Source organism: Leptopilina heterotoma, unplaced genomic scaffold (assembly GCF_015476425.1).
Source record: "Leptopilina heterotoma isolate Lh14 unplaced genomic scaffold, ASM1547642v1 Lhet_167, whole genome shotgun sequence".
Classification (NCBI taxonomy): Eukaryota; Metazoa; Arthropoda; class Insecta; order Hymenoptera; family Figitidae; genus Leptopilina; species Leptopilina heterotoma.
The window spans coordinates 1,326,829-1,352,047 of NW_025110883.1; the positions used below are offsets into that span (position 1 = coordinate 1,326,829).

The 25,219-nt window shown below is 28.5% G+C and overlaps 1 protein-coding gene across 6 annotated transcripts in view; it reads right to left on the minus strand.

The window, feature by feature from the left end:
- Positions 1 to 25,219, minus strand: part of LOC122499365 (ecdysone-induced protein 74EF) — a 198,775-nt gene that overhangs the window by 64,277 nt on the left and 109,279 nt on the right. The window contains exon 1 of one of the 6 annotated variants that reach the window (XM_043607679.1): positions 1,747 to 3,202. The exons of the other annotated variants lie outside the window; for them this stretch is intronic. Within the exon in view, the coding sequence (XP_043463614.1) occupies positions 1,747 to 2,086 (340 nt within the window). The 5' untranslated portion in view covers positions 2,087 to 3,202. Of the gene's footprint in view, positions 1 to 1,746; positions 3,203 to 25,219 lie in introns of those variants that run through there. 6 annotated transcript variants of the gene reach the window in all.

Sequence of the window (25,219 nt, forward strand, 5' to 3'; positions counted from 1 at the left end):
CTAATAAATAGTAATTTCTACTAAAATAGTAAAATTTACTAATTCAAAAGCAAAAAGTCATAGAAACTAATTCAAATTAGTAACCATTTTTACTAAATGTTTACTAATTTAAATTAATGACATGATCTTAAAGTTCTGAACGTTCGAATGAACGAAATTAATTAAATTTTGATTACAAGAATTTTACGTTACTGGTGACCAACTATTTGCTTTTGAATTAGTAAATTTTACTAATAAATAGTAATTTCTACTAATTTATTAGTAAATTTTACTAATTCAAAAGCAAAAAGTCGCAGTCACTATATTGGTAACCATTTTTATTAATTCAAATTTAGGGAGTAAAAACTATAGTAAAAATTGTTAGTTTATTATAATTAGTACTATTAGTATTATTACTAAGGTAACTAGAAATTAGCTAAAAATATAGTTAATTTTAGCTGAAATAGTCAATTTGGGATAAAATGTCTACTCTCTAAATTTAAATTAGTAAAAATGTTTACTAATTTGAATTAGTGACTGACTTCTTGCTTTTTAATTAGTAAATTCAATTATTTTTACTAACAAATATAAATTTCTACTAATTTATTAGTAAAATTTACTAATTCAAAAAAAAAAAATTAATTCAAAAAAGTCAGTTACTAATTTAAATTAGTAAATATTTTTACTAATTCACATTTAGAGAGTAATCTCTATTGAATATTTTTCAACTACTTAATGAAATAATAAAATTCTGCTAAAAATTAGTAGAAATTGTTATTTATGAGAAGTAATAGTAATACTACTAGTATTTTCTATTGTATTTCTTATTTTAAATAAATTACTTTCAATTGCTGAATGAAAAAATTAAATTTTACTAAAAATTAGTGCAAATTTTGACTCTTTAATTAGTAGACGACTTTTTACAAACTTAGACTTAAAGACTGCGGACAATTTTCTCTGGCACCTCTGTTAAACTTGAAAATATTAAATTGCAAAACTAACTAGACTGAAAAAATTTAGTCGAAAAATTCAACTTCCATTATGTAGTTGAGCGAAAAGTAGTTAAATTAATTACTTTTTCAGTTATGCTAACAATGTTTGTGTATTAGTTGATTTTACTATTTTTGATGTAGTTTAAATTACTTCTAAAACATTTTTGGTAAAATTACCCCAAAAATTTTTTACAGTGTAAAATACAAAAACAACTACAAAATCTGATTGTACCAACTACATTTTTAGTATTTTTTTAACTATTTTTAGGTAGTCAATACAACATTTTAAATTCAGTTGAGGACTTATTGAATTATTAAGAGCAGTTGAACAGTACTCAAATCTACTAGGAACTTTTTCGAGTGCAATAATTTGATACTAAATCATAATATAATGCAGCTGAAACTGGTACCCGCACTTAATTTTGGAAAGTTTTTAAAGTTAAATACATTTTTGTTTGAAACCAATATAAAATTTTGAAAAATTAAGTCGATGCTGATAATTGGGTACAAGTTTGAGCTCCATAAAAATATTTTACCCAAATTAAGTGATGGGTGCCAGTTTCAGCTTCATCATAATCTAATAGAAATGATTGTTATCTTAATCCTATTAGGCATTTGGATACCTTAAACTCCCTTTAAAGAAAAGTGATATAAAACGAAACTGTTTGTACAAGAGAGTACCAGTGATGCAGATTTGTCTCCTATATAGCCAATAAAGAAAAGTATAAACGAGAAATTTCCCGAAAATATAAAATTGAAAAACAACAACACTCACGATATCGTCGCATGAGATTTTTCTTGTAAGGTTTTGTGCCGGGCGGTCGTGATCTCGATCGGTGTTCATCCTTATGATTATTGTCGGAAAAGGAATCATCAGAATCCTCAGAGCATGTTCTGTCCTCCCTTTCCTGGGAGTAATCAACCGACGATGTGGTTGTGGTGGTGGTGCTGATCAAACCACGCAACCTTAGGGCCGCATTTCCGTATTCATCGACAATTAAATCCTTTCGGTCACGATCCTGTTCCTGTTCGGCAATTAAAATTTCCTCCTTGCTGCTGATTTCGGCATAATCACCAACACGGACACTGAGGTCCAACGGCTGATCTTCAAGCATTTTTTTGCTTTTCCACTGCTTCAAATCCTCTTTCTTTTCCTTTCCACCCTCGCTCGTCTCACTCTCTTTATTTCTTGATCGAAATTGTCGTCCCGTTTCTATGCGGACCTTGACCTTACCGGAGCAACTCCGATGCCATCTTGAACGACTCGGAGATTGAGGAGCATTGGGGGTGGTTAAACTTGGCCTGGCGCGCCAATCATGGCTCTACTTTCACTCTCACCACTCAACACTATTCTTATTTATTCTTTCAATTAATGTAAAATTCGGTCACAATTCCAACAACTATTTACACAAACTTATTTACATTTGAATATCGTTTTCTCAAGTTTTCAAAACACCACAAAAATAGCACTCGCGAGAATAATCAACGGAACCAAATCCAAATCCAAATCCAAAGGAAATTGCACAAGCACCACAAAAGTGAAAGTGAAAAAAAATAGTTCTGAAAAGACTTGTTGTGTTTTTATTTTAGTGAGAAGAAGAAGAAGAAGAATTGATGATATGACAACACGGGAAAAAAAGGAACATGTCTCTCTTATGCCTATGAACGACGGTTGCCGGTGGCACACTGACTGACTCGGAATCGGGGTAGTCCGCTAGTCCAGGCTGCTCGTTCACTCACTACTCCAGACTCACTCCACTTCACTTCGACTCGGCGCGCTCGGCTCGACTCTCGCATCACACTTGTGCTTATGTCTCTCTCTCTCACTCGCGGTTTCTCGCGGCGGCGGCGGCGACGAAACCAAGAGTTGAAACTCGGTTCTCGTCGGCAGAATTCGCTGTTACTCGGTGTGTTGAATTTTGCTTCTCTCTCGCAAAGTGCCAACTTTATACAGAACATAACACACATTTATGTATTGTATAGAGAGAGAATTGAAATTGCAAGCTCTCGCGAGTGCGACACGCCGGTGCGTGCTAGGCTGTGCGTACCCTACCACAACGTCGGGAGTCGCGATTCTAAGGGACCCGAGGGGAAAGGGAAGTGTCAGAAACGGCGGGCAAAGGGGAAGGGGAGCTATTTTTCCGTCTATTGGGATAGGACGTACAAAACATTATTCTACTAATATTTGTTTTCAATTTCGATGCAATTTTTTCCTTATCGTTATTTATTAAGTTGAATACGAGACAGTCTAAATTTGAAAAAACCCGATCGGATTTTATATAAAATTCGCACTTTTTTAGAGTTAAAGCAAAAAAATTTATGTTCATTTCCTATTAACCCCTTTTTGGAGTTGATTTTTAGCTCGAAAAATTTCACTCCCAACTCCAGTGACCGTCAACTCCCTAAATTTTTTACAGTGTACTGTACAAAATTTAGGGGAGTTGACGGTCACTGGAGTTGGGAGTGAAATTTTTCGAGCTAAAAATCAACTCCAAAAAGGGGTTAATTGTTAAATTTAAAAAAAAAATTTTTTTTTTTTTTTTTTGGAGTTAATTTTTATTTTTACTGTGTAAATTTCAACTCCCTTTATCCAACTCCCTTCAAACTCCCAAATGAGTGCGACTTTTATAGAATTCCCTGGGGAGTTAAAATGTAACTCCCTCTTTTTACAGTGTTTGGAGTTAACCACTTTACCTTGTAAAAAATACTTTACCCTAAAAAAATTTAGGGAGTAAACTTGAAACAGTAAAAATTTTTACTAATTTGAATTAGTGACTGACTTTTTGCTTTTAAATTAGTAAATTTTACTAATAAATTAATATTTAAATCATTATTTAATTTTTTTTATTTTTTTAATTGTTATCGAAAATAATTAAATTCTCGAGGAAAATTTTGTCATTTCCGAAAAGAATTGAATTCTTGCAAAGAATTTTATCAAATTTGTTTTTAATAATTGAATTTTTTCGAGAGAATATATTAAAATTTTATTGATAATAATTGAATTTTCGGAAAAAATTGAATTTTTCCGAGAAACATTATTAAAATTGTTATTGAAATTAAATGAATTCTCGGGAAAAATCTTGATTGATATTAAATATAATGAAACATTTGATTATTCAATTTTATCAAAAAATTTTTAGAAAATAATTCAATTTTTCTTAGAATTTTATTAAAATATTGAAAATATTTGCATTCTTTCGAAACATTTCTTTAATTTTATTTGAAAATAATCAATTTTATATTAATATTTGAAATTAATAATTTTATTATTATTCATTTTATTATTAAATTGTGTAAAAATTATTGATTGAAGTTTAAATTCTTTTAAAGAATTTTTTTTGTAAATAAATAAATTCTTTTGAAGAATTTATTTAGGTTTGTTTTTGAAAGAATTTAATTCTTTCCAGAATTTTATTTCTTGGGAAGAATCGAACGCACGACGCTTAACTTCAATTGGATTTTTAAATGCCTTAACGTCCACGACTATAACCAATTTTTTCTGTTCAATAATTATTTAATTTTAAAAAGCAAAATTGAACAAATATTTAATAAATATAATAGTATATTGTAATAATAATTAATAATTTCATGTTTTATTTTAATAATATAATTTTATTATATTCTAATATATTATTATATTTACTGCTATTTGTCTCCTCATTTTTAATATATCCCGACGAGGTTTATATAGATTCAGCGGTCATTTTTTCTCCACACAGAATTCAGGCCACGAATTTCCTAATCCAGAGAATACCCGGAAGACAAAATCTTTATTATGGAATAAAAGTCACATTTGTACGCAACCCACGAATTTTATAGCTTATATTTGAAATGTAATTTCGCAGTTTTCGACTTAATAAAACAATTTACCTCCCAAAAAAACAAAACACTTTTATATACGCAATTAAAATCTAATAAATCCCAAGTTTCGTTTTTCCTTTGTAATAAATGTTCGTATAAATAATTTCCTTTTTATTGTATTTTTCACTTAAATAAAAAGTGTTTTTCAACGCGAGAGCCGATATTTACAATGAGAACTCTCCTCTATTATCAGAAATTTGTTATCGGTCGTATATCTTTTGAAGAAACATTGTAAGAAAGTGTCATGGATATATGGTCTCTCTCGCGCGACACTTGTAAAAGCACGCAGGTTTTCTTAACAATATTAAAACTTTTATCGACCTGAGTAATCCCATGTTTCAATGATACATATACACATACACCAATTTGCTGTTACAATCTTATCATTATCCGAACACACTCTCTTTATTATATTCGATTAAGAAATTCGTGATTTTTATTCTAAAATCAAATCTGTTTTTCATTATCAATTCTCGGCAGTTTTTATTTTTTTTCTTTCAAACCTCTTTATTTTTCAATTATTAGAGAATGCGTTTTTATTTATACACAATAACATGATTTACATATGAATAAATAAACTTCCGACTTTGTCATATATGATTCGCGCATATTTTATACATTCATATATGGCGGTATTATTTTTAAATCTCCGCTTTTAATTCCATATTTTTCTTCTAATAAAAAAAACATTCAATTTTTGGAATTTCATTTGCAATTTCATAAAAATATAATTACAGTTTTAATTGAAACATATATGTGTGTAACAAAATGTCAATTACAATTTTCCACTGTGTTCTTTTTTTTGTCTTTTTAATTAATTTCAATTATTAAACAGAGGGGAAATATTTTTATCTTTATCCAGTTCGTCTGGCTCATTAAAAGAAAACTAATCTCCTTAATTATACCTATTATTTTTAAAAAGGAATATTCATCGACAATGTATATATAACAGAGACGATTCTTATTTTTTGTTAAAAATTCACGAGGATAATAATTATTGACGTTTAATTCTAGTTGTAATATATTTTTATTCTTTTATATTAAAAATAAAATATAAATATATAAATATTATATTAATAATAATTATTATAAATAGAAAATTTGTTTTCGAGAGATTAGTAAATATTTGTTTAATAGTCCATTGCTTTAGGTATTTAATAAATTTGAAAACTTAAAAATTCTTTTAAAAAAACCTGAAAATTTCTAAAAATCAAAGCTAATAATTTCTAATTAGTAAAAAAAGGAATTGAACGTTCGTGATAAGTGCCTCATTCGCCTCGCCCCAGTTCCTATATACTATATATATATATACACACACATTGCGCGGCTTTTGCAGGCGAAAAGAATTTTTCTCCTCACGCGCGAGATGTTTGTTCGCAATGAGGAGGGCAAATATCGTTGAGTATATACATATATCAAAAAGGCACACATATGCTTATGCGCTCGGTTAAATGCGCACCTTTCTGTAAATTCACAATCTAATTTGATCCCATGTACTTAGGCCAATATGCGCGATTGAACTGGTGTGGCACTTTTTTTTCTTTTCTTTATTTTCTTTTTTGCAATTTTTCCTATTTTTATAACTCTCTTCAAGCGAAAATCGATTAAACATTCGATGTACGACCCAGATAACTATAATTTGTAATCAAATTATTTCTTGAAAGTGAAATTCTACTTTTCAATTAAGTATATAATCGCTGTAAATTAGAGCAATGTTTGCTTATTTCGTGCGTATGTTTAGAAAAAGGTGTATGAATGTTTTTTTTTACTAACCAATTAATTTTATTATGATTCTCTATATACTATAAGAATACTAATACTTTTTATTTGAAAATACTCTCGAAATTGAAATTAGTTGACAATTTTGTTAATAGCTCAGTTAGTAAGGTTTCCGACCGTATCAAAAAAACGTCAAAGGTTCGATTCTTGCACTAAATTATGATAATTTTTTCTTCTATGTACGTTTTACAATTATGATTTTGTTTTTTTTTTTCTTTAAAAAATATTGTTTGACAAATCGAAAATATGCAGGTATTTTTCCATGATTTATAATAAAATAATATTACAAATTAGAAAATTATTAAAAATTTGTAATTAAAAAATAAAAAATGTACCCATTTTGTTTGTTATATGATTTTTTTTATAACAAATTTCGTTTGACTGATCTAAATTATAATTATTCTCCTTTTCATTTATAAAAAATACTAGAAAATTGTTAATTGTTAAAAAATTTTGATTAAAAAGTAGGAAATAATATACCCATTTTATGCATAATTTTTATTTCTCACTAAAAATATTGTTTACAAACTCATTTTTTTCTTTTGGGAAGAAAAAAATTAGATATTCCCGTTTCTTAATATTTTTTTAGAAAATTCTCAATTTCCCTAAGGAAATAATTTGCATGAATTTTATTTCTTAATTTCAATTAATTGTGTTAATAAAATTCAAAGTTTTTTTTAAAATAAAGAGAAAAAAATAGTTTTATAAATTATATTTGTCAATTAGAAAATTTAATTGAAAATGAAACTGAAAATTTTTGAATTTTTAGAAAATAAAGGAAAAAATTTTACTGAAAAAAATGTTCTATTAAATTTATTTACGAATATCTTTAATTGTAAAATTATTCCAAAACAATAATTTATTTTTTAAATATTTTAAATATGTAATTATTATTATTTATCCATAGGAATTAAAATTCTCAAAAATTTTGAATTCAAATTATTTTATATTATAATAAGAATATTGTTACCGTAACTTCTTAAAAATTATTTTCATATTCTATTATTATCTAAAATTTAAACAAAAATTAATTTTCAAATCAATTTTTATTAGAAAATTCAAGAATTCAATTATTTAAATACAAAAGTAAATTATTTATTGAATAATTGAATGTTTTTTAATATTTAATTCTTATATAAAGAATTTTATTATAACAAATTTTTAAATAATTGAATTTTTTTGATGAATTTTAATAAAATTTTTTAGAATAGTAACATTTTTCAAGGAATTCGATTAAAATTTTATTAAAAGTAATTGAAATTCTGTGACGACTTTTATTATTTCTGAAAATAATTGAATTATTGAGAAGAAACTTATAAAAAATTTGTAAATATTTGAATTCCTGTGGAATTTTTATTATTTATGAAAATAATGAAATGTTTGTGTACAATTTTATTAAAATTGTTTTTAAATAATTGAATTCTTTTGGGTAATTTTATTAAAATAGTAGACATTAAAAATCATTGAAATGAGGAAAATTTTTGAAAACAATTGAAATTTTGACAAGAATTTCATTAAAATTTTAGAAAACAATTGCATTTTGAAGAATTTTTTTAATTTATAAAAATAATAATTGTGATTTTGTCGAGATTTTTTTGCAAAATCTAAATTCATTAAAATTTCTATACTTTTATTCATTCAACATTGAAATTTTATAAAATTGCAAATTCAAACCGTTTGAAGTTCATTTATTTATGAAAATTGTAAACGCATATTTTATTTCTATAAAAAAAAATCGAATTAAGAATTCGTAAGAGCGCGAATTGTTTCTAGTTTAATTAATTAATTTAATAGGTAATTCAATTCCAATTTTTATTTTTAATTCAACTGTAGTAAACTCGTAACTTAATAATAAGTATTAGTATAGATAAAAATAGGGAAATAAAATTAAAGAAATAAAAATAAAGAGCACATTAAAATCTGGCAAAAAAAAAAAAAAATAAAAATAAAAAAAAATCTGAAGTGCATATAAGAAAAGAGTACAATAGAAAGAATAAAGCAAGAGTCTTTGTATATGATTCCGGTAGCCTTCAAATACCCGCAGTACAATCCCCTCGTTCCTGGATGACGAAGGCCTAGAAGGAAGGTGGATAGTTCGAGGCCTCTCGGGAATGACGATGGCTGCTTTAAACTGGTGGCAGGAGGGTGGGAAGAGGAGGAGGAAGAATAGTTGGGTGTGGAAGAGAGAGAGAGAGAGAGAAAAAAGAGAGGGAGGATGGGGTGTTGAGAAATTCCGCGTAACCTTTGCACCCTGAACACCCTTTAGGTATATATACGTGGAATCGTTTTTGACTTTGCGGTCTGCATATTTATAAAGCAAAAAATATCCCACACGTGTTTTTTGTCACGACACTAGAGTTATTATTTTTTTTTTTTTTGCTTTTCTTTTTTTTACAGAAAAAATGTGGGATTTTCACATCTAGAAAAATTTTGTCACGAATATTTTCAAACAAATCAGGAAAATTTTTAAGAATGACTAAAATTTAGAAAATCGCGTTGGAAAAAACAAGAATGGTTTTAAACTCCAAATCTTTTTAATTTCCAGTTAAGTTTTTCTACGGATATCAAATTGAGATCAAAAATGTATCAAAATAAAAAATATTCTTTTTTATATAGTTTTTTTTATAGTAGAAGAAAAAAATTCGGAAAAAGAGATATTGGGAAGAAAGTTAAAAAAATTGAAACACTGAAAAAGTCTATCCAAATATGAGGAAGCTAGTTTTTCGCAAGACTGGATATTTGCAATAAAAAAAAAAGTAAAACACTCGAACAAGTTTGAGACTCGTTGCGAAGAAACGTGTCGAGGAAAAGTGCGCGTTAGTCTCGGCCTGAATCGCTAGTTAATAACTTTTCCACCTCCTCGCATCATCTGGACCATCTTTCTCAATCTGTCTCTTTTCTATTTTTTATTATTTATTTCATTTATTTTTATTACTGATTTTATTATTATTTTCCCGAGCGATAGTTTCAACTATTGATAAATTAAAACAAAAGTCAGGAAAATATTTTTTTATTTCGAAAATTTGTTCTCTCTGTGCGTGTGCCTTTCACGTTTCGTCATTTTTTTCGTTTTTTCTCTACTTTTCTTGTTTGTTTTCTTTGTAATAAGAGGTTTATTACGAGCGCAGACCGGATATTAATTATTGCCAACCACAAGAATCGAGATGCTACACTTTTCTCTTCATGTGCGTAGAGAGTATAAAAATTTTCTAGTGAGAGCAAAAAAGAACCTTAATTGGTCCTTCATTATCTCATTCCTTCTTCCTTTAATTTCCTCCATCATTTTTCTATTTTCTACACAAATCCTCCCCGTCAAACGTTCAATTTTTCACCACATTAAATTAATAATAGTTACAGAATTTATAAATACAAAAAAGAGACAAAATTAATTGAAATAATATAAATATTTAATTAAAATTATTCCTTATTTTCTATTTATGGGAAAATTATTATTAGCATTAATTATATGTGATAAAATTTCTTATGTTTATTTAATGTTTTCTTTCTGTTTGAAAAGAAAGCAAAACGTGGGCAATTTTGACGTGGGAGAGTGTGAGATATTTTCTTGTTAGTCACGATATATCGAAGTTATATTAGTTGAGGTAAGCCAGGAACCGTGAAGGAGTTTCGTGCTCGCGACTTTTCAAGGACACGAAGAAGAAACCCCTATGGGGAGAGAAACGACGTTCGCGAGAACCGGAAAGATTCCCTCAATATATACGAAACGATGGTACGTTTAACAAACGGGCTTCCAAGGTCCGTTCTCAGTAAACGAACATCCGGCGTGAACGGTACGAACACAATTTTTATTATTTTTGTTCGCAAAAAAGAAAAGAAAAGAAAAGAAAAATACCATTCCTTTTAGGTATACCAATGTTTGTAATTATACTGTCGATTGTAACCATTGCGGTAGCAGTAATTATAACAACCATTCATTATAACTATCATTAATTGTATCTGCTAACGATTGTGAGTATTAATCATTGCGAGTAATAATGATGGTGATTACCAGCGATCGTGACTATCAGTAATTATTTAAGTACTAGTGATTTTAACTACTAGTGGTTCTAATTACTAGCGATTATAACCACCAGCGAATTGTAATTACTACCAATGGTTATCATTATTAGGAATTATAACCACCAGAGATTGTAACTACCACCAGTGATTAGAACTTCTAGCAATTATAATCACCAGAAATTATAATCACTGGTAAAAAAATTGCTGGTAATTATAATTATCAGCATTTTTACTACCAGTGGTTATAACCTTCGACTATTGTAACTAACAAAAATTGTAAATACCAGCGATTGTAACACCCAACTTTTGTAATCTAACGATTCTAACCATACAGAGAAAAATATAAATGCAATTTTGACTACTTTTATAGGAAAACATTTCTGGTTAACCTTTAGAGTTCGATAACAAGATTCGTTAAAATAAATTATGGACACTATATAGTGTCCACCTCGGTCCTCTGAAGGTTAAGCATTTCTGGTAACTTTTACTACTTTTACTTTCGAAGTAAATTTTTTTACGTTCAAAGAACATATATATTTGTGAAAAATTAGTAAAATTTACTTCGAACGTAGCAAAATTTACTCCGAAAGTAGTAAAAATTACCAGAAATGTTTTACTATAAAAATAGTAAAAGTTACTTTTATATTTTTCTCCCTGCAGCAACGATCACCAATCATTAATTTTCAGTTAGCAAAAATTGTAATCATTTATCGTCTATCATTATAATTACTATCGCTTGTAACTAACATTTAGTTTTTGATTTTCGAACCTTTTTTCAAATTATTAAGAGGGCGAATTTATTTATATTATTTTCGTACTCACGGAATTTTTTGTCGAAACCTGATCATAGTAAACTGTAGAAATTTCACTCACCTGAAACAAAAAGAAAAATTCGGTTAGATATAAAAATGTAATAATTATAATATACTTCCTAAAAATTACTAAATTCCTCTTTTTTAATTCCTAAAAAATAAATTAATGAAGGTGGCAAAAAAGAATAAATTTTGTCTGATTTCTAAAAAATCTGTTTCAAACTAAAAATCGAAAACTAATGTGCGAATATTTATGCACATGTAAATATTGTCAGTACTCGAGAATTATTGTTATTATTGTTACATATAGATAGGTGTACTTTCGTTTTCTCGTATTTTTTCTCCTTTTTTCTTTATCGTTACGTCATTTCGCATACGGTTGTTTCCTTGTTGTCCGAGTAGCATGCACTCTCACCGAGAGAGCAGCGAGTAAACTCGGAAGCTCTTCGGAACCATATAGAAAGCGCGCGTACGAGTAACAAGACAATATTCTCAATCAATTTCTCATCACATTATCATTACGAATACCCTCATTATTAATTTTTTCGAGTAAAAAAATAATTTAGGATTTCGAAATCAAAAATAATTTTATTCTTCTTCATAATCAATTCAAAAGAAGATTACGAAAATCAAACAAAAATACTTTTTTTTATCTATTACTATATTGTAAGAATAAAAATTCACACTTGACCCTCATATTACAATAACTGAACTTATTAAATTTTAATCATAAAAATATATCAAAAAACATTTATAATATTAATTTTTAAATTATTTAAAAAAATTGAATTTAACGATCATTCCGAATCAGTAAATATTTGAATGAAATAACAAAAAGTTGTTTTAATTAATTTTATATATATTTTTCTTCATTCTTATTAATTGATTAATATAACAAAATATTTAATCATGTCAGAAAAATTGAGAAATACACACGGGCATCAGAGTTTTTTTTGAAGCCGAATAATAAGGGACAAACAAAGGAAGAGCAAACATACATGTGTTGCACTTGATATAGTATGTACGATTTTACGGTATTTGTGTTAGATATATAGAAGATGTGTATTATAAAGTGAAAATACACGTAATCAGCTGAAAGGCATGGCGGTTATTCTCGATTGTAATAAGGTTGAAGGCCCGTAAAATAAATCCACGTGTAGGCATTCCTAGTTGGATACGTAAGACTATAACATTGCATGCGCCTGCAACTGGAGAACGGAGGATGTATCACTTTCGAAACGTATGTCACACCGTTATGAAAAAAGCACCTACCGTACTTAATTAATATATATTCATGTATTTTAAATATACTTTCTTCAATAAAACTTTTTTTCTTCTCTTTTCCTTCCAAAAAGAAAATTTTTCCTTTCTCACAATCGAGATAAATTGGTTCAAGTGGCCACGAAGGCCACTTGAACCAATTTATCTCGTTTGTGAGCGAGTTTTTTTTCCATCTGACGGGCGAATAGAGAATTAAAAATGGCGCGAAATTCAAACAGACTGATAGAAGCAGAACGAAAATTATAGGTTTTTTAGAACCTTTGTCGCATCTGGATGTATTATCTCAGATAATAATAATAAAAAAATTTAATAATAATATTTAAATAATTAGTAAATTATATTAATTTAAAATAATAAATAATTGGTACATAAGGAATTTCTCCGCAAGAAAAAGAAGGGGGCGAGAGTGAGTAAATTTCTTTTGTAATACCATTGAATTTTCATAATTGAAGGCATTATAATTACATTAATAATTTAGGTCATTGCGTAACGAAGATGCGTTTTTGATCGACGTTAGCGCGATGGTGAAATCGGGAGAGCCCAATTTAATAGCGTGCCAAGTGGCACTTGCAGTTTATATGGACTTGCAGTAATTTTTTGATCGAAATTAATAAATTCCAGCGTGAAGGTTTCTTTTTTCTTAATATACAATATATTCACGCGGTGTAATTATTAATATTATATTATAATATATTTATATACACAGCAAGCGCGAATATTGCACATACTTTTGAAGATTTATGACATATACATAATTGTGAGTAAATAAACTATTTTTTTCACTCTCAAAACTGTTTAAAATATATGATACGTATATAATTGTATTTATACAATTATTTATGATTGTATAAATAATTAGTTATTTATATATAAATTATTATAATAATAATAATTCTACTTTATATATAATTATTTAAATAATTGAAGAAATTATTGATAACTACAATAATTTACTTAGTCACACTTTTCTTTGGCCGAATTGTGTACGTGACGATGAGTTTCCAGTCTATGAACGGTCGGTAAAGTAGATAAGCATATTACGCGGGAAATTTGAACTGTACTTAATGCTACGATCGAAAATTTTTATGAAAATGATAATAATAATCATAATAATAACAAATTCAACTAAATGGACATTAAACTTAATAGAAATAACATTTGTATCAATTTGTCTGGATAAAAATCGACTGAATGGTAATTCGTTAAAAAGAAATTCGACACTAAGGGTCTGTAAAAGGAGGAGAGAAAATCGAAAGAAGCAAAATGAAAAACGTTGCAACTTTGAAATGCCCAAGTGTAAATCAAATTGTAGAAATATATTCAGCTAAACAATTTTGTCTCAATGTTGATAAACAAAAAACGAGAATTCGGTAATTTAAAAACGACAAAGTAGGGCAAAGTTTGCGCAGACAGAGGGTTAATATTTATTAATTTTGTCTTAAGAATTGCAAAATTTTGTTTGCCGTTCGGATAAAGAGCCGATGATGCTGAAAGCGATTTTGAAAAAGACGGAGAATGTCTCGGGAGACGTATCCGATAATACTTGACTGCGAGGAGGATAAATATGTGAGTTTTGCTTAAAGCGAATTTGTGTGAGTTCACGCAAAGGCTTTAAAAATGTGTACGTACGGCAACAACTGCATGTGCTGATGTGCATTGGTTAAAGGGGAAGTTGAGAAGTCGTTCTGTTAAATGTGGTGGTAGTAGTAGTTAGGGAGGGAGGTGGAGAAGAAAGAAGAAGGAGGAAGAGGAGAAAAAGGGGGAAGATGAAGGAAGAAGAGGAGGAAGGAGGAGGAAAAGGGGGAAGAAGAAGAAGAAGAAGGAAAAAGAGGAGAAGGGGGAAGGAGGAGGAGACGGTGCAAGGGACGAGGAGTAGAGGACGAACGGACGGGAGGTGCAGCGAACTCTCCCAAGGCCTAACCCCACCGTTGCACTCTTGTGCCGTCTCTTCCACCTCTTTGCCCCCCTCACCCCTCTCTGCAAATCCCCCTTTTAAACCGAGCCATTCCACTATATGGTCTATGACTGCAACTGTGACTCGCGCTAAACGAGAAGGTCCAACAACTATGCAACCGATTCGAGCCGACACCTCAGCCTCCCTCTCTCTCTTATTTTGTCCTTTTTCCCTACCCCCCTTCTTTTTTTTACATTTCTCACTCTCTTCTCCTGCTTCCTTCTTCCATTCCTTCTACTTGTTTACTCACTTATTTTACCGATTCACGCCAATTATTTTCATTTTCATTTCCTTTAGCGATCATTTTCACTTTAAAGGAAATTCCTTCTTTTTTTCTCCTTTCCTTCTCCATTGAGTACGATTTTTATATCTACTTTTAACCAATTATTCTGTAAATTTTTCTCGATTTTTCTAAATTTCGAAAACATTGCTTGACGGAAGAAAGGGCAAAAAAACTGCTATACAACTTTTCTATATTACTAATAAAAATTTTAACTTTCAAAAAAAAATCTTTAGCTTAAGATCATTAAATAATTATTAATCTTTAGAGGACCGGAAAATTTCCACAAATTTTAGTAGTCATTTATTTTAAAAAATTTATAAATAATACGTCAGTTCGATAAAAAGATTTGTTAAAATAAATGCTGGGCACTGTAGTGGCCACCCCGGCCCGCTAAAGATTAATTAATTTGAAGAAAGTGACACCTAATCAATATGATTAAAGAAAGAATTAAAAAAGTAAACGCCGATTTGAGTATCGATATTGTATAAAACAAAGAAGCGAACTGGAATGTTCGAAAAGAATTACGCAGAAGAAGAAGAAGAAGAAAAAGGATTGAAAAAAAGAGTGTTTCGAAAGAGAATCTTGTTTTTTGCGCAAGTATCTTCTTTTCCAGGTTGGCTCTGCTGATGGCGTTGATAGAGATGTCAAGGTTGAAATATCGCAATTGAAAGTAGTTTTTCTTTAGCGGTTGATGGGATTTCGTCACTTGTGGTTTGAAAATCGGTGGAATTAGGTGAATGGTGGGGGGGAAATGAAAGGGAAGTCTCTCTCGATGCGAAATTATCGGGTTGCGAAAATTTTTCGTTCGCGCAAAACAAGAGGAGGGGTGGGGAAAATTTTTCCTAGTTTTATAATTATCTTTGATTTTTTCAATTCTTCACCACTTGTTTTTACCACTTCTTTCTACTAATTTTTCATTTTGAAAATTTGATTTGACATCATTTTGTTTACATTCAATTTTTTTGAAATTTTTTCCAAAGTTCAGAAAAATTTTTGCGTACGAGGTAAAGACAAAAATGAATTTCGAATTGTAATTTTCATAAAGTATGACAAAATCCATTTCTGTAAAAACCAAGGGAAAATAGTTTTTACTATGTTTAGATTCTCGGTGTGCAATTGCCATGGAATGTAGTTCAAGTGTGTCAGTATTTACTTGTTCCGCGGTCGATTTACCAAAAGGAAAATTATTCGAGTCTCGATTAAACTTTACACTGAAACACTTTCAATCAGCAATTAATTTCCATTATTGGCAACCGTAGACTTCAGAAACCATAGACTTCAAAATTTACAAAAATTTATTATTAGCGAAGGAAAGATTATTGTTAAAAAAAAGTCAACTGCGTTTTAAAAAAAAATTGAAAACATTTCTCGACTATACAAATTTCCTGATAAAAATTTATAAAAGAACCGATTTCGAACGTGAAAAACATCTATACTTTAAAAATAACTTTTTGCAAAAATATACATTTTTATTTACGACTTGGATATTTCGCGATTTCTCAATCACAGACAATTTTTTCTTTCAGCAGAGTAACAAAAGAAAAAAAATGAATAGTTGTCACTATTCTTTTTCATTAAAAAAAAAAATAAATAATTTTCTATTCCTTTCCTGAAATTTTTTTTCGTCTATATTTGTATACAAAAATACTTGTGCAGAGAAAAAAACAGCGTCTGGTGGCGATTGGCTGATTTACTAGTTATATAGATATATATATACACCGATACTTGTCAGCGAATCAGAAGAGACCAAAGAGCCGTGCACATCCTGGTAACCGCGGTCGACCTATTTTTAAAGTTGCTCAGACAAAAAAGAGTCGGAACAGCAAGAAGAAAAGAGACGAAGGAAGAATGCAGCCACAAAGAAAAAGAGAAACAGGGAGCAAAGGGAGAGAGAGAGAGAGAGAAAGAGTGAGTGACTATTCGAGTCTTCTTTGCTTCCACGTCCATTAGGATGTGCAAGGGGACACGTTTGATTCTACAACGTGAACAATTTTTTCACTATAAACCATTGCAATTTGAATTAAATTCTAATCAGTAAGAAAAGAAACCAATTTTTATTTCTGATTCATTCAAACCAAAAAATGTTTATCTCTGATTTACTCAAACCCAAAAATTTTTATTTTCGATTTATTCAAAGCCAAAAATTTTACAAGAGCTCATCAAAAAGTAAAATTCTCTTATATATATATGAGATAATTTTATTATTTTCCTGTGTATACACATGAAAATAATAAAATAAATATAAATAAATGTCTATATAATATTGAAAAGAAATTGAAGGTATTTTAATGACTCCCCTTGTGTTTATTTTCATTCAAGATATTTTAATTGGTGTTCCAATTATCTCTCAGCGAGTTTGAAAATGAATGAAATTTAAATAAGAAAATGTTTGCGAATCAAGATACATATATATATTTTGTTTCGTTTTGTTAAAATGTAGATTGAATTTCCTGTTTTGCCATTTTAATGACACGTGAAAATAAAATCGTTTATCTTTCTTTACACTGCGTACATTATAATTTATTGTCATTGAATAAAAACAAAAATTTATTTGTTAAAAATAATAATAAATACACTGAAAAAAATGTCATTTTATTCAAATAACCGATTTCTTGACTATTATCAATTTATTTGAATGAAATGAATTTTTTTCAGTGTAATAAATAATAAATAATTATTAAATAATAATAATTTATTTCGTAATAAACGAGCGTCAAAAAGAGCCCTTAATAATAAAAATTATTATTATTATTATTATGAACTTATTAAGAAATTTAAAATTTGATAATAAATCAAAAAAGAGAAAATAAATTATAAAAATATATTTCGCTAATATAAAAATCAAGAGAGAAGATGAATATTATAAGCGATATCAAATACGCACTCTTATTCGTGCGTGTACCCGCGGTTATTATTGACCCAGAACGCACTGATCGGATAATAAAGTTTGACTCCTATATATACGTATATAATATATCATAAATAAAATATAAATTGTCTGTGTATCCTCGCATGACATTGACGCTTTGCGATATTAAAAAAAAGCCCCTAGCATTTATATCGAATTTATTATATATTTATTATTTATTACTAACGAGAGACGCTCATTGCGTTAGGTTATAAATTATTAAGAATCGTGAAGCCACTCGCGATGTATTGAAAGTAATTAAGCATCAGGTCTTTGCATTATTTCGCGCGTTCATTGTCTTATAATGCCGGCTCATTCAATTATTTTATATATTTATATTTATATAGATATAAGAAAGAATATATCGACAAACTATGCTAACGGTCATTGCGTACCGTGAGAAATTATTTATTGTGAATTCCAATCGTACACTGAATACAATAAGCTATTTTTAGCGACTTTAAAATATCATTAACGTTCAACTTCAACTTCTCCTTTTTCTTTTTTTAAACATATAGAGAGAGCAATATTGCAGGAAATGTGCTAAGAACCTGATTTTTATTGCTCGACATTACTAAATGGATTATTCGAAACTGGTTTCATAAAATGTATCTTTGCTCGTATCTTTGCTCGTTTCATTCTCATTTTCATTTACTGAATTCAACACAGAAATTTTCTATTAGGAAAAAATCGTTTTTCTAGATTTTCTTTTTTTCTTTAACAGAACTTTCTTTAAAGAATTAAACCAATATTTCTATATTTCAATTTTCAATGAATAGAACTGACTCTTCCGGTCAGAGAGTCGAAAACTTTTTTTTGAACTCCAAAAACTGTCGGTTATTACGAAACCTACTCAAAATTTATTTTTTAACCCAAATTTGGAAAAGTTACCAGTGGCACTTTCCTTACAACTCAAGTAACTCAAAACTGCAAGCAGTAATAAAAAACCATTTATACTTTTCGAGAAAAAAGGTTGATAAAAATTTTTTAATTATCACTGTCGGTAATTCAGAAATCTACTTAACTTTTTTACTCAAATTTGGAAAAAAATACCAGGGGCATCTACTTTAAGGCTTAAATAACTGAAAACTGTATAGAGTAATAAAAAACCATTCATACTTTTCGAGAAAAAAGGCGGATAAAAATTTTTTAATTGCCACTGTCGGTCATTCAGAAATCTACTCAACTTTTTTAATCAAATTTGGAAAAAAATACCAGTGGGATCTACCTTATGGCTCAAATAACTGAAGGCTGCAAACAGTAATAAAAAACCAATTATACTTTTCGAGAAAAAAGATGTATAAAAACCTTTTTTTCTCTCTTTCTTTAAAAAAAGGGAATTTTCCAATATTTTAAATAGGAGAAAAAAATAATTTTTTTCGCCTATTTACTTGAAATTAGAATTTTGTTAAAATGAATTTTCTGCGTAAAGGTATTTTCGCAGGTGGAAATCAATGATGCGCGAGATAGATGGTGTAAATCGAAAGTGAGATAGCGTATATAGATATCTGTCTAGTTAAGGAGATAGTGCCAAGTAAGCAAGAGGAATACGGGATTCCTTGTATGCATTGTATATATACGTGCAGATACAGTGGCTTAACAGAATGCACAACACACGCACAGCAATGCACCTTAACTAGCTGTTTCACACAACTGCAAATTTATCCATCTCACTCACTGCCATAAGCGTTAATACTATATAATATATATACGAACCTCTTTTACAGACACATTCACGATAGCCCTGGCCTAGATAAACCGACTACTTGACTTCAACGTCGCTACATCGTTGTAAAATGCCGCACCACTCTAAGCGCGCGCGGGAAATCTCTCGTCTTCCTCGATAGTCTTTTTTTTCTTCTCTTTTCTTTCAATTTTTATGATTATTCTCCGTGCGATTTTTTTTCCACTCTCGCAATTTATCACCGCAATTGACAAAAATGGAAAGTTTATAAAATCATATCACATCTGGATAACGTATATTCTTTCTTTTTTTGCAACATTTGTGAGATGTATTAAGTAAATATATAGGAAAAAAAAAGAAGAGAAAAATATTCAATTTACAGGTTTGCTGAATCGGAAAATAAGTCGAGGACTCATGTTAATCTGAGAATTTTTTTTCATCATCATCATCATCAACATCATCTCGCGGGGTTTCATTAAATTTATTGGGAAATTGAAATGACTTTTCCTTTTTGTGATGCACTCGGGGAAAAATTTGAAGTTTGAAACAACCGAATTTTATTTAATACTAAATTATTTGTTTGTCTCAAATAAAAATTTTATTTAGTAAAAATAAAACTTATTTCGACACATAAAATTTGAAACACAAAACAAATAAATACTTTAGTAGGTTCTGAGTCCAAAATGTACCTTTTTCTTAAGTGCAGAGGGAAAATTTGTCCCTCATAGAGAGAATAAAAAATGATTCTAAACTTTTTTCCAAACCCCGGAAATAGAAGAATTTCCTGGGTTCTCTATAAATAAAATCTCTAATAAAAAAGTGAAAAGGAATCGTATGTAGAATAAACGTGAAATTTATCGGGAAGATTAAATGCGGAAATTAATCGGAGAGAAACAAGTTTTTCAACAATTTTCAAATCTCGACATAAGGTCACGTGAATCTTTGTATATTTATATACATATATAGTATAAGAGCGGACAGTGAAACTATGTAAGTTTTTTTTTCTCCTGCTTTTTTTTGTTTGTTTTCTTATCTCTCCTTTTCTGCAACTCGTCTCGGTGGAAACACCCGACTCACCTTTCCCTCATTGCAAATTTATGTACTGCTCAGAAATTCTACTCTCTTTCCTCGAGAATTCAATATTATAACTTTGAAAGTTTTGAGAGGACGCGACGTGAAACGCATCACGCGAAACAAATTCCTCGTATCTTTCAAAACAATGAAAGTTTAACTAACATTTTTTTCTATATTGTTTCTCTCACCAAAAAAAACTGTTTTCCAATTTGGAAATTTCGAGAGCGATTGTCTTTTCCAATTTGTTGTTTTTTTGTTTATAAACTAATAATGATTAACAAATGAAAGAATACTTTTTCCACTAGAGAAAAATATTGCTTTTTTACTTGGGGATAATAGTAAAATTTTTCCACAAGGGAATAATGGTGGTACTTTCCTCCCTAGGGATTAAAAGTCTTTATTTTCCCGCAGTGGGAGATAGTGATCCCTTTTTGAAAAAAAAATATATTCCTACTTTTCTTATTAGGAGATAATAGTAGTAAATAAAATATGGTACGAAAAATACATTAATAACAAAAAAAAAAATAAATGTATTAATGAAGAAACTACTTCTCATTTTATTACATAGGATAGAAAAAAATTTACACCTGAATTATTATTTGAGAAATGGGCGTTGGAACGTGACGATATATACACATATACAATTATTATTAACTGAAAGCAGAAAATTGTTTACAACTTTCGAGTAAAACGTTTCGAATCATTATAAAGCAAACGGAAGCCCTGCTCTATCGAGACGCCACCGATTTCTAATCTATTTTACCTTTTCTTTTATTATTCAACAGTTCCCTATGTACGACCCAGTTCTATATAATATACAGGAAGTGAAAGATTTCCCTCTCGGTAATCGCACACATTGATGATTCGAGAGATTTCAAATCTCGCGAAGGTTATTGCGATTGATTTTTAGGTTAATATATTTATATTTTACACACTTCACTGCTGCGGCGAGTAAACAACTTTATTGAGATTATCTTAGAAAAAATAAATTCATTACTGCTATCAGCTAAAATATTATAAGAGCAGAAAATTTTTTTCAAGATTGAAAATCTCACTCTTTCTCTCTCACTCTCTGTGTTTTTATTTATATAATTTGCACTCAGAATTTTAAATTTTGGAAGTTGATCAAATATTTTTTACTCGTATTCATTAAAAAGAAAAATTGGGGGATAATTAATTTTGAAAAAGTAGCGAAAATTCCACATTTTTTATTTTTCTGACTTTTTTCTAATTTTCATCAAAAATATTTACTTTCTTCTTATCCTGCTAATAAATTGAATTTCTGCAACGAATTATATTATTCATCAAAGAATTTAAATATTTATAAAAATAATTCAATTCTAGCGAAAAATTTTATAAAAATTTCTAAATAATTGATTTCCTTCGACCAATTTTATGCAAATTCTAATTTAAATAATTGAATTCCTTAGAATTCCTTGAATTCTGTTTGGAAATCTTATTAAAATATAGTAGAAATTAAAAAATCATTGAATTGCAAAAAGTTTTTAAAAATAATTAAATTTTACAAAGAATTTTATTCAAATTTTTTGAAAATAATTGAATTCTTGCGAACGATTTTATTAGAATTTTTTAAAATAATTAAATTTCCAAGAAAAAATGTATTACTTTAAAAAATAATTGAATTTTTGTGATAAATATTGTTATTTATGAAGATAATTGAATTTTGCAAAGAATTTTATTAAAATGCCTTGAAATAATTGAATTTTCAGGAATAATTTTGTTATTTATCTTTAATTATTAAATTCTTTCAAAGATATTATTTATGTAAATAATTGAATTCTTGGAAAGAATTTTATTAAAATCTAAAAAAATAATTGAATTATTTAAAAAAAATTTAATTAAAATTGTATTTATACCTAATAGTTGATTTCTTTCGAATAATTTTATTAAAGTATTTGAAAATAATTGAATTCCTGTGAAAAATTCTAATATTTTTGTAAATAATTGAATTTTTCCAAAGAATTAAAAACAACAGAAGAATTTTATTATTTGTGAAAATATTTGAATTTATTATTGATGAAAATTTTATTAAAATGTTTAAAAAGAATTGAATTTCAGCGAAAAATTTTGTTATTTTTGAAAATAATTGAATTCTTTATATGAATCTTATACGCATTGTTTTAAATAATTATTTTTTTTTCGAAATTTAATAAATATTATAAATATTTCATTTTAAATAATTTAATTCTTATGGAAAACTTTATTTTTCAAAATAATTGATATTTTCGAAATTTTGTTGAAAACGCTATTTTAAATCTAATTAAATTCCTATAAAAATTTTATTATTTATGAAAATAATTGAATGTCGAGTATGCTTGATATTTATATAATTTGTACTCAGGTCTTTAATTTTTGGAAGTTAAAGATATATTTTTTACTCGAATACACTTAAAATGTTTCTGTAGAATAGCGAATGTAGAAATAGAAATAGCGAATAGCGAATCAATAGCGACTTTCGCTATTCTAAAGAAACATATCGAAACAAAAACATTAAATATTTCGCTAATGTAGTAAAATTTGTAGCTTTTCTAGGTGGAGTTTTTTCCACGATAATTAAGTCTAATTTTCTATTGCAGCATTAGGAGACAAAAAAATCATAGATAACAGTTGTAAAAAAATAATAAAAAAAAAATCAACAAGTTAGCATAGGATTCGGATATAAAAAATAAAAATACAGTTTGCGATTTCCGGACTTTCATAATCTCCCCACCTTTCTCTCTTGATATATGTATATTTTACACGAATATATAAATTTGCAGTTCTAATGATCTATAAATCAATCCGCGCCTTCTATCTAAGTGCACTCGGAAGCACGTCACCGATTGTGCAACATTTCTCGATCGGCTCTCTCTCTCTCTCTTTCTCTCTCCATAAAATATACACTGCAAACAGAACAGGACGATATAAATGTATTTTGGCCTGAGCTGCTTCCGAATCGCGATCAATTGCGAACATGAGATTGTGTGCGATTCCTTCCCTTTGGGCGCGTAATCGTGGATCGCACAATTTCGCGGGTATGCATTGCGAGCGAGCGAGTGAGTGAGTGAAGTGCGCGTGCGCCATGCAACCGATGCACGTGGTAGGTGCAAGTGTGTCAAGGCGCGACCTGAATTTTCCTACTCTTGCTGCCGTTCCTCCTTCACCCCCTTACTCCATGCAACGAACGCTCCCCACCCCGAACACGCCAAAAGCTTACGGTTGCATTTACCTGTTCCTTCGCGGTTTATACATATATGGTGCACTAAGACGCGCACGTGAATCGCGGTGCACATGCAATATCTCACGCGAGTCTATATCCAAAGAGCATCTCCTCTCTTTGCCTCTCTTTCTTTCCCTATTTCTCTCGAGACGGTTGTTATTTCGCTGTAAAAATAGCGAGCAACGTATATATAAAAAGCGCAAGAACCCTTTCCCTTATTCCCATGCCTTTGCTGCATCACTTCCTTCTCGTATTTTTCGCCAAATCTCTTTCTCAAGATAACTTAGAATTTCAAGCTTAAATAATTTTCAGTTATAAATAAGAGTGTAGGAAAAATTGCTTTACTGGTGAAATAATTCTCAGAATTGAAAGAAAATTATTTTATACTATAATGGGCAACAGTCGTACTTTTCCCACTAGTGGATAATAGAGCTACTTTTCCCACTGCGACATTTTCCTCACAATTTACTATGACATTAAAATTATTTTCCCTGACAAAATTCTTTTTATATAGGAAAATATAAAAGTTTACAGAAAATTATTTAAATATATAAACTCAATTTTTTTATAATAATAATTGTGACTCTTCATAGTTTTTTCTTAAGTTATTAAGGTATAATTTTTTCAAAAAAACAAATCAAAGAAATTCTTACAATTTATGAAAAATATTTTTAAATAATTTTTGAACGATAATAGTTTTTTAATTTTGAAAAATTTCCAAACAATTAAAATTTGGTAAAATCTTTTAAAACTAATTCAATTTTTAAAAAGTATAAATAAAAATGATCAAATTTTTGAAAAATTTTAATTATAAACAATAAAAAGGACCACGATTGTTTTTCTCCAAAATAAAAATAATTCTAAAAATTATTTTTGGAAATATGTAATTGAAAACATTAAAAATATTGAATGTTAAAAAATTTTTAAGGTATAATAAAATTAAATTGTTTAATTTTTACAATTCATTTTTTAAGAATATTTTGAAATAATTTTTGAAAGATAATAGTTTTTTAATTATAAACAATTGAAAAACTTACAAACAATTGAAATTTGATAAAACCTTTTTAAAATAATTGAAGTTTTGAAAAATATAAATAAAAATAATCGAATTTTTGAAGAATTGTTTTATTTATAAATATGACCATGATTTCTCCAAATTTTTAAAAAAAGTAAATTTTTATTAATTTTTATTTACTTTGTTCAAAAATAATTGAATCTTAAAAAATTATGATTACATAATTCTAAGAAGTCATTTTTCAAAAAAATTTAATGTAATTTTCCGAAAATAATTGAATTTCTTAAAAGAATTTTTGTATGATTTAAAAAAATCTAATTAATTTCTTAAGGTATTTTAATTAAAAATTTTGAACAT